The following is a 10,470-nucleotide window of genomic DNA, read 5'->3' as shown; positions in this document are numbered from 1 at the left end:
GCAATCCACTCACCTCAGCCTCCCAAAGGCGCGGGATTACAGGCTGATTTTTTTTTTTTTTTTTTTTGAGCTAGAGTTCTCATTTTGTTGCTCAGGCTGGAGTGCAGTAGCATGATCACAGCCACCACAGCCTAGTCCTGCTGGGCTCAGATGATCCTTCTGCCTCAGCTTTCCAAGTAGCTGGGACTACGGGCACACCACCATGCCCAGCTAATGATTTTATTTATTGTAGAGATGAGGTCTCGCTATGTTGCCCAGGCTGGTTTAGAATTCCTTGCCTCAGCCTCCCAAAGTGTTGGGATTACAGGCATGAGCCACTGTGCCCGGCCTCATCTATTGTAACTAGGAAATATTATTACAATAGATTTTAAAATGAATAAGAAGTTATCTGGAAGCTCCCTCCTTGAACAGTTTTTCCACATTATTTTTCTATTTTTTTAAGAAACAGGGTCTTGCTCTGTTATCCAGGCTGGAGTGCAGTGGTACGTTCATAGCTCACTGCAGCCTTGAACTCCTGGGCTCAAGGAATCTTCCCACCTTAGCCTCCCAAGGAGCTGGGGCTACAGGCATGTGAACCTAAGACTGGTTAATTTTTTTATTTATTGTAGAGACAAGGTCTAACCAAGTTACCCAGGCTGGTTTTGAACTTCTGGCCTCATGTAATCCTCCTACCTTGGCTTTTCAAAGTGCTGGGATTACAGGCATGAGCCACCACAGCTAGGCAATCTTTCTGTTCTTAACCATAAACACATTACAAAGTTTACACAGTTGCAACTTCTACCACATGACATATAATTATCTTTGTTTGTGGCTTTAAGGTTTAGTGTTTAAGCCTAAGTCAGCATGTCATAACACCTTTTTTCTACTGATGGAGATGAATATATACTTCAGTGTGTATCTTCATGATTTTAGTTTTTGTTTCTTTTTTTTCAGATGGGGATTGGATGATCCCTTTAGGATAAAAAGTGATATTGACATTTCCATGCCTCTTCAGATGTACAGCAGATGTCCTTTTGACAGAGCAATACTAAGTAATCCTGCAACCAGCAGCGGGAGAGCAGACATCCATCAGCCCTGTCAGCCCCATCTCACAAGCAATGAGTGTCATCATTTCTCTACATTTTGTTTACTTAATAGCATAAAGTGACTCAGCCAATAATTTTAACCTACTCCTCAATTAACCCATCTAACAAGATAAACAAATAATAACTGAGGACTTGGACTTCTCCTGTCTTCTTTCTACATGTGTTTATTGCAAATCAAGTGACGGATGACTCTGAAAAGACTTGAAAGGGAGGTGAGAGGTACAACCAGGGGTCAGGATAATGCACAAAATGGACAGCCATCTGGGAAACCGCGAACTCACTGTTAATTAACTGAATACATTTCTGATCAGGCCATCTGTGGTCTATAAGGGTAAATAAATCACATTGTTAAATTCCAAGAAGAAGGAGACTAAATGGTGTCTTTTGCCTTTCCATGACCGGAAGTCTTTTTTTACAACCCATCTCCTGAAACCAGTGAACAAATAAACCACCACCAAAGTGAGAAACTGTGTAACAGTTAGACAGCAGAATGCCAGCTGCCAGCATTCCTTAGCCTTCAGAGGAGTGGGAGGTTGTGAAATCTCTGTCCTTAGAGATTTTAAAAGTACCAGAGAAATATCTGCTTCCTACAGACTAGATTACAATACTGCTAAGATGCAGGAACTAGCAGCTGGCCCTAGGCTTCCACCCAGCACCCCATGGCTCCCTGCAAGGACCCAGCAGAAATGTCAGGCTTACTATTTAAATTGTACTTGGTAGACCACTGGTCTCGTGTCATTGCTCAGAACCACCGGTTCCCAACTCAAAACCTGCTCGGTGTTGTACAGACGAATCTCCGGGTGCTGAGGAGCTGGCAACTGGGAAAGAAAGTCTTGAAAGGGAGGGAAAAGAGGAGAAGCAGGGAGGGGAGAGGGGAAGAAGGGGAAAGGGAGAGAGAGAGAGAAAAAGAGTGAGAGAGAAATTCCAAAGGAGGAAAGTCAATTACAAAAATATTTCAACACTCGTTACCAAAGTTTCACACAACTCAGTTTTTGCCGCAGCGCAGAATGGCAGTACCTGTTCTCACTGGACATGCCCACCCACTCCCACGTCTGACTACGATGATGGCCCCACTGGCATAGTCAGTGGAAAACAAAAGAGGCGTATGAGGCAGTCTTTCCACCTGTGGCCCCAGTGGTTATGCATAGGTCCCGGGCCCTGGAGTCTAGTCTTCCTGGGATCCTGGTTCTACCATTAGTAACTGCTTGATCTGGGGGGGCTACTTAACCTGTCCAAGCCTCAGTTTCTTCACGCATGGGCTATGGGGAAGATTAAATGGGTGAGCCTGTGACATACATTAACCACAGATTTAGTACCACAGGACTGTTTGGTAAATTGCCACAAACGCATGCGCACACACTCCCTGTCAGGTATGCAAAGCCCAAGGCGCATGGCAAGAACTGTCTTCTGGGCATCCTCAGAGTTGCTGTGTTTCTCAAGGATCTCCCTGCGTCACAATCACTGGGGTGCTGATTAAAATGCAGACTCCCAGACTGTACCCCAGACCAGGAACTCTGAATTTCAGACAAACTTTCCATGCACATTAAAGTTTCTCATGCACATTAAAGGTTTGAGAACTATAAACAATGAAATCACTTACTCCCTAGGGAACTCCACCAATATCAGAATCCCTCTCTGGTGTGATCTGGAAAAAATAACCTCCAGTCCACCAAGCAGATACTTTACAGGGAACCTTCTCCCTTAGAAACACACACACACACAATCAGGGTAACACTATCTTTGGCCAAAAGATTAATGAGAAATGTCCACAAAGTAGAAAGACTGGTTCGAAAAACATGCTGTTCCAGAGCTCAAAGCAGGAAATTCAAACCACACATTTTTGGTAAAGGCATCCAACCTTAAGAGCAGTGCCCAGATCAGCCGACAGCCTGGCCCCCAACTCTTCCTCTGAAAGACACACAGCCAAGAGCCTGCGATCATTTGTTTACTGACAGGAGGCCCATCCTCTGCACAGCTGTGAGCTCGGTGACCCTTCCTTCAACCGGCCCGCCAGCTAGCCCCAGTCCTGACACACTGCAAGCCTCACAAAACCAGACCAAGGGCAGACAGGCAAAGCAGTGTAGCGGGAGGAAGGCCCAGAGGGCGCACTGTGGTGGCTGCTGTGACCTAGCAGATCCCCAAACTGAGGGCCTTCTTCCTGGGAGGGCCGTGTGACACCCCATGAGTTGAGTGCTTGCCTGGGGCTGGGCACCCATCAAAGAATTTCAGAGACCTTTTATTTCCTGTATTAAGTTCCTATTACATATTACCATTATTTCCGGTATTAAGTTCCTATTACATATTACCACAAACCTAGTGGCTTAAAACAACCCAGGTTTGGCTGGCTGTGGTAGCACACTCCAGTAGTCCCAGCTACTAGGGAGGCTGAGGAGGGAGCATCGCTGGAGCCCAGGAGGTCAAGGCTGCAGTGAGCTATGAATGCACCACTGCACTCCAGCCTGGGTGACAGAGCGAGATCCTATCCCTAAAAACCAACCAACCAAACAACCTAGATTTATTATCTTATGGTTCTGGAGGTCAGAAGTTTGAAATAGGTCTCACTGGCTAAAGTCAAGTCATCGGCAGGGCTGGGTCCTTCTGGAGGCTCAGGAGAATTGCATTTTCCAGCCACTCTCATTCTTTGGCTTGGGGTCCCCCCCGCCCCGGCAAAGCTTGCCACGCCCTTGCCTCACTGGTGCAGATGCTTCTGCCTCCCCCTTCCATCTTTTGAAGATTCACACTGGGCCCACCCGGCCCAACAAGCCAGGGCCACCTCTTCATCTCAGGGTCCTTAACTTAGTCACAGTTGCAAAGTCCCTTTGGTCATGTCAGGCAAAACATTCACAGCTTCTGGGGACCAGGATACGGACGCCTTTGGAGACCATTATTCTGTCTCCCACACAACCCATCACCATCTCCCGGCTCTGGGGAGGAACAAGCAGGAACAGCCACATCCTCCTCCTGGTGCCTCATCTCCCCAGTCTAAACATTCAGCTGAGAAAGCAAGCACCGAGAAACCTGGGGTGACAGGGACAGGCTTCTAACCCCAACGACATGTGGAGCAGCAGAAAGGCATTCCTGCAAAAGTCAGAGCTCCCAGACCGGTTTCTTCAATTTCCATTTTACTGAGGTGTGAGGACCCATGTGAGCCAGTTTTATCTTACATCTGCGTTTCTGGTAATCCCCTATCTTATCGCATTTACAGAAGAACACGTGTTTCAGCACTGCTGATGCCTCAAGGAAATGCCAAGGATGCCTACTCCCTCAAAAGTGCTATATAGGCCAGGTGCAGTGGCTCACGCCTGTAATCCCAGCACTTTGAGAGGCAGAGGCAGGAGGATTGCTTGAGCCCAGGAGTATGAGGCCAGCCTGGGCATCATGGTGAGATCTTATTTCTGCAAAAAGTAAAAAAATTAGCCAGATGTGGTGGCACAAGCCTGTAGTTCCAGCTACTCTGGAGGCTGAGGCAGGAGGATGGCTTGAGCCCAGGAGGTCGAGGCTACAGTGAGCTTTGATCATGCCACTGCACTCCAGCTTGGGTGAGAGTGAGACCCTGGCAAAAACAAAAACAAAACAAAAAACCCAAGATTATTGAACTGGACTAATGGATTACTGGTCTGACCTCAAGTCTCATCATACAATCAACAACAATTATTCCTATTACTGAGAGGCAACTCTTTGTAAAAGGAAATACAAGTACTTTTAGAGGGCACTTTATGTGACTCAACTGTCAAACTTTCAATCCAAAAGTTCAGTTTAGGAAGCCAAGTGACATTTGCACAAGAAGCAAAAGGAGAAATTAACTACACATTTAACATACAAACATGCTCTCAACAATCTCCATATGTGTTAGAGTTCCAAATAACATACCTGAGAAATTTGTCATTTAATCAAACTTTTATAATACCATCTGTATATGTACTATTTGGTTCATTACAGAAATCATTTGTCAAAGTCTGGTTTAGAGGATAGAGTTTAGATTCAAGTAGACTGAATATTCTTTCATGATCTTGTCTGAAACAGATTAATCACTAAAACGTCTTCAACTACCCAGTTTTCTTTGGGGCCTACATAATTTTGTATAATTTATTTCTTCGCTTTTACTCGACAAACTCCTATTCATGTTTCAAAACCCAGCTCAGTTTGTTCTTTTTCTATGAAACTTTCCTTAACTCTTCCCAACAAATAGTGTCCCTGGAACACTGTTTTCCTATTTTTATTACAGCACTTTTTATTTTAGCTCAGAGTACATGTGTATCTATGAGCATACTGCAGTGCAGTTACTGTATTTGTTTTTCTGACAAGGTCCCTAACTAGACGATTCTCTATACTGAGTGTCTGAATCATTTTTATGTGTTCTGGGCCTAACACCAGTAGCACTTATTTTTTTATTTTTATTTTTTTTGAGTTGGAGTCTCACTCTGTCGCTCAGACTGGAGTGCAGTGGTAGCTCCTGGCCACCACAGCCTCAACCTGCTGGGCTCCAGAGATTCTTCCGCCTCAGCCTTCCAAGGAGCTGGAACTACAGGCGCATGCTACCACATCCGGCTGATTTTTAAAAATTTATTGTAGAGATGAGGTCTCTCCAAGTTGCCCAGGCGGGTCTCGAACCCGCGGGCTCAGGCAATCCACTCACCTCAGCCTCCCAAGGCACGGGATTACAGGCTGAGCCACCAAGCCCGGCACCAGTAGCATTTAACAACTAGTAAAGAGATAGATGAACAAACACCACATTCTTGCCCTAACTGGCTACCTCTGATCTACCACAGGTCCAGGTACTTGAGACTTTATACATATTTAAGAATGGCATATCCTGCCAGCATGGTGGTTCAAGCCTGTAATCCCAGCACTTTGGGAGGCTAAGGCGAGAGGATAGCCTGAGCCCAAGGGATCGAGACCAGCCTGGGGAACTTGGTGAGACCATGTCTCTACAATAAATCAAAAAATTAGTCAGGCATGGTAGTGCATGTCTGTAGTTTCTGGCTACTTGGAAGGCTGAGGCAGAAGGACCACCTGAGCCCAGGAGGTCGAGGCTGTGGTGGCCACGAGCTTGCCACTGTACTCTAGCCTGGGTGACAGAGTGAGACTCCAACTCAAAAAAAAAAAAAAAAGAAAAAAGAAAGAAAAAAAAAAGAATAGCATATCCTGAGTCTTAACCAAAACAGTATTTGGTTAACACATATCACATATAAGTAATAAAATAAAATAATTAACATTAATCATTTAATCACTTAACTGAGGACTGATCCTTCAGGGTGGGGAAGGGTTGGGCATTATGATGAAAATCAGTTACTCATCCAATACAGATGTGAGCCACTGCAACTGGCTGTTATCAAGTTACTTACCTAGGTCATTTGTCTCTTCCTATAAAGAATGGTTTTGTTTTCTTGGGAGTAAAATGAGGATATTACCTACTTCAAAAGAATGAGAAAATTGGCCAGGCATAGTGGCTCATGCCTATAATCCTAGCACATTGGGAGGCCAAGGGGAGAGGATTGCCTGAGCCCGCGGGTTCGAGACCAGCCTGGGCAACTTGGTGAGACCTCATCTCTTCAATAAATTAAAAAAAAAAAAATTAGCCAGGCATGGTGGTGTGTGCCTGTAGTTCCAGCTACTTGGAAGGCTGAGGCAGAAGAATCGCCTGAGCCCAGCAGGTCGAAGCTATAGTGGCCAGGAGCGTGCTACTGCCCTCCAGCCTGGGTGACAGAGAATGAGAGATAATATATACAAAGTGCTTAAATACCTTGCCTGACCTGGAATAGTGGCTTAATAAATACCATCATTATCATTTATAAAGTTAGCCAAAACAACATTCCAGCTACCTGAGAGTTTCAATTGCTGAGACTGTGAACATACAGGAATGTGCCCGTGGGCACCCATTTCGATCATGTCATGAACCACTGTTGGCACACGAGAAGCTTTGGATGTGCAAATCAGCAAACAATGGCAACATAATTCTATGAAACAGTTCATATCCAATCCACTGAAAAAGCAAGCAGCAGATGCTACAAACAGAAACAGAGACCTTAATTCTTCAACTCTCAGGTAACAAAATAACCAAAGAGTCATTGGCTGACTGCACTTGTGTGTGGGGGGGCTAATTACATTTTCTAGTAGAGCAAATAGTCACCACTTAACAAAGCATTGCTACAAATTGTATCAGGTCCAATATTATAAATAGAGTAAATATTTTATATTTACTCTATGACAATAGAGTTGTTATAAGAATGTCTACTTCTTTAACAACTCCAAGAAGTAGAAATAATCTCCCTTTAAAAATATATATATTTTTTAAATTTCAATTTTTTTATTTTAAAGATGCGGGGGTACAATTCAAATATACATATTTCTAATGCTTCTTCTTTTTTTTTTTTAAATGAAAACAATCCCACAGCATTTATTGTCATCTTGTAATAACATAAGGGTAATCAAAACAATATGAACAAATATTTTTTAACTATACTCCAAACAAAGGACACCTAAAAAAAACAACAACAAAAAAACTATATCGTGCTCTCAACAATTTCTCACTTCATTGATCATTTCTAGTTGGAGACACTTTGCAGCAGGGTAATATTATCTCCTTTTAGTATGATCTGACCCAGTTGTTTTCTTGACTTTGTTTTAGAATGAATCTCTTCTGCATCATCTAATACAAGGTTCATATACTCATCAAAGCCAATGATACAGCCCTCTATCCGCATATTCACTTGCTCATAAAGCCACACCTGAATCCGGGATCTGTTTTGCAAGTATCTGAAGATGAGGTTGATGGGCTGCACCATCACCTTCTGCACTTTCTGGAGAGTGTCTCTGTCATCTAGGACGGAGTGCAGTGGCATGATCACAGCTCACCATTGCATCCTGGAATTCCAGGGCTCAAGAGTCTCCTGCCTGAGCATCTGAAGTAGCTGGGACTACAGGTATGTGTTACCACACCTGGATGATTTTTAAAAATCTTTTGTAGAAAGAAGGTCTTGCTATGTGATCTTGAACTCCTCAGGCTGGTCTTGAACTCACAGGATCTCCTGCCTCAGCCTCCCAAAGTGCTGGGATTGTGGGTGTGAGCCACTAAGCCTAGCCTTCCTTTACTTTGCTTTTCTGACCATAAAAGCAATTTCATGATTACTGAAGGATACTTGTATGTTATGGAAAAGTGTGAAAACTTTTCAACTACCCTTTTACCATATAATCATTGTGAATATTTTCATTTCGTGTTTTGACTAAAAAAGGGTTTTTCTTTTTTTTTTGAGGTGGAGTCTCACTCATTGTTGCCCAGGCTGGAGTGCAGTGGCACGCTCATGGTCACTGCAGCCTCGACCGGCTGGGCTTAGGCGATCCTTCCGCCTCAGCCTTCTAAGTAGCTAGAACTACAGGCGCACGCCACCATACCCGGCTGGTTTTTTGTGATTTACTGTAGAGACAAGGTCTCACCAAGTTGCCCAGGCTGGTCTTGAATCCCTGGGCTCAGGCAATCCTCTCGCCTCAGCCTCCCAAAGTGCTGAGATTACAGGCTGAGCCACCACACCTGACCAAAAAGGATTTTTCTTAAAAATATCCCAGTTTGGTTTGTTTTTTAACAGTTTAGTATGAAAATGTTCAAATAGTTGCAAAAACAAAGACTGGCATAAAGCGCTACTATTTTTCAAAAGATTTATGGATCCAGTTTATTTCCAAAGCATCACACGGGTTAAAACTTTTGTAGATTACAATGAAAGTTAACCATTAGAAGGATGAACATGCACCTGGATGCCGTGGCAATGTCAACTTGTAAAGTTTCTATATACGTCTCTCAACCTTTGGACTCGTCACAGTTGAGTCACAAAACAGGTCACAAATGACCACTGGTCACTCCACACTGGCATGGAGTACCACCTGCCCAGCACACAACTTGGGCAATCAAGACTTGAAGCCTGGGAGTGGCAGAGTCAGAACCCGCCCATCTGTCTGACTCCCAAGAAAAAATAGTTCATCACTTCCTCTTGTGCAAGTCTCCCCATATTGAGGAGATAGGGGACTTAAGGGCCTTTGCAAGGGATGCCGGTAGCAGAAGCAACCCCTCCTCTCACCACATTATGCCTTTGAATGGGAAGAAACTTTTAAATACTCGAGACTCTGTACGTGCTATTCAGTCTGTGATATCAGCTTCTCCCCAGGAAAGAACCCAACAGAACACAAGTACAGATACTCACACAAAGAGAATGTTTTCCTACCTACACATTGAAGTCCTCCCCTCCACCCCCTTTAGTTTTTATGTTTGGTTCCTCAGTGGGAGGAGTGAGGCCACGGAGTGAGACTGACTCAAAAAAAAAAAAAAGAAAAAGAAAAGAAAGAAAAAAAGAAAGAGGCTGCCAGAGTAACTGGCTGTTTGGGTGGAGAAAGAGCTGGGATTAAAAGTCTGGATCAGGCGGGTACACAGTGCTCACACCTGTAATCCCAGCACTGTGGGAGGCTGAGGCAGGATTGCTTGAGTCCAGGAGTTCAGGACCAGCCTGAGCAACCTTGGCTCTATTTTAAAAATAAAAAAGTCTGAGTGGTTTCTCTCCCCCAAGCCAGCTCCGACATGTCTCACTTTCTTTCTTCTCGACTTTCTCGAATAAACTTTGTTTTTAAACTTAAAAAAAAATCAAAATAAAGAAATCTGAATCAGTGGACACCCTCTCCTTCCTCCCCACGATCGAAAAAATCCGGAAATGTCGGGGTCCTGTCTGAAGTGCTGTTCCCCATGTATATGATCCTGGGGCACTGAATATCTGGATTTCACACTCGGTATCAAGCACGCCCGGACCAGAGTAGAAACCGAGTTCTGGTCACACGGACCAGACCAGCCCTACAGCTGACCTGCTCCTCCAAGGCGATCGAGCGCCGCTTCCAGCATAGGCCACCAGCTCGGGCCACTGCGGAGGGCACGCCAGGCAGGGGCTAAGTTCAGACTGGCCCTGGCTTTGGGCCAGCAGGGGTGGCCTTTCCCAAGCCCTGGATTCACGTTTTTTGGTTGTTCACTTTGAGACATTCAGAGACTCCCCAGGCCCCATTGTTTCCCGGGAGCGGCTGGGAGGAGGACCGGCGGGCGTCCCGCTCCACCGCGGGTGGGGACCGCGTGAGGGTGCCCTCCCGGAGAGGGGGTGCCCTCCCGGAGAGGGGGTGCCCTCCCGGAGAGGGATGTCCCAGGCCTGGCCGTCGCGTGTCCCTCTTGTCCTCCAGCTCCCTGCCCAGAGGCTGCCTGGAATTCCCCGCCGTCCACCCCACACCCGCTGCGGGTTCCCCGCGGGGCCCTCTCGCTCCGGCCACCCCGCGCACTCCCACGCAGTGGGACACCCCGAGGACCCCCCACGCTGCAGGTACCCGCGGCTCCACCCGGTCGGGGCACCTCCGCGCACCCCAC

General features: G+C 45.6%; 2 protein-coding genes across 2 annotated transcripts in view; both read right to left on the bottom strand.

The window, feature by feature from the left end:
- The window catches only part of IFNGR2 (interferon gamma receptor 2), a 28,782-nt gene extending 21,817 nt beyond the window's left edge, over positions 1–6,965 (bottom strand). Inside the window, exons 1-2 of the mRNA XM_021717045.1 lie at positions 6,908–6,965; positions 1,785–1,917 (exon numbers count right to left, since the gene is read on the bottom strand). Coding sequence (XP_021572720.1) covers positions 1,785–1,917; positions 6,908–6,965 — 191 coding nt within the window. The remainder of the gene's footprint in view (positions 1–1,784; positions 1,918–6,907) is intronic.
- A 479-nt stretch (positions 6,966–7,444) lies between these two features.
- On the bottom strand, positions 7,445–7,882 carry LOC110596444 (small nuclear ribonucleoprotein E-like). Its single transcript, XM_021717044.1, has one exon. The coding sequence runs from the start codon at positions 7,868–7,870 to the stop codon at positions 7,631–7,633; it is 240 nt and encodes a 79-aa protein (XP_021572719.1). The 5' UTR covers positions 7,871–7,882; the 3' UTR covers positions 7,445–7,630.
- Between the last annotated feature and the right edge of the window lie 2,588 nt (positions 7,883–10,470).

The sequence above is a fragment of the Carlito syrichta genome, unplaced genomic scaffold (genome assembly GCF_000164805.1).
Source record: "Carlito syrichta isolate Samal-C Ts95f unplaced genomic scaffold, Tarsius_syrichta-2.0.1 Scaffold309198, whole genome shotgun sequence".
NCBI lineage: Eukaryota > Metazoa > Chordata > Mammalia > Primates > Tarsiidae > Carlito > Carlito syrichta.
The sequence above is the reverse complement of the archived record's forward strand: the minus strand, read 5'-3'. Positions and strand labels throughout refer to the sequence as shown.

What these genes read in the sequence shown, in the direction of transcription:
- LOC110596444 (XM_021717044.1), bottom strand. Translation starts at nt 7,870, where the DNA reads ATGGTGCAGCCCATCAACCTCATCTTCAGATACTTGCAAAACAGATCC.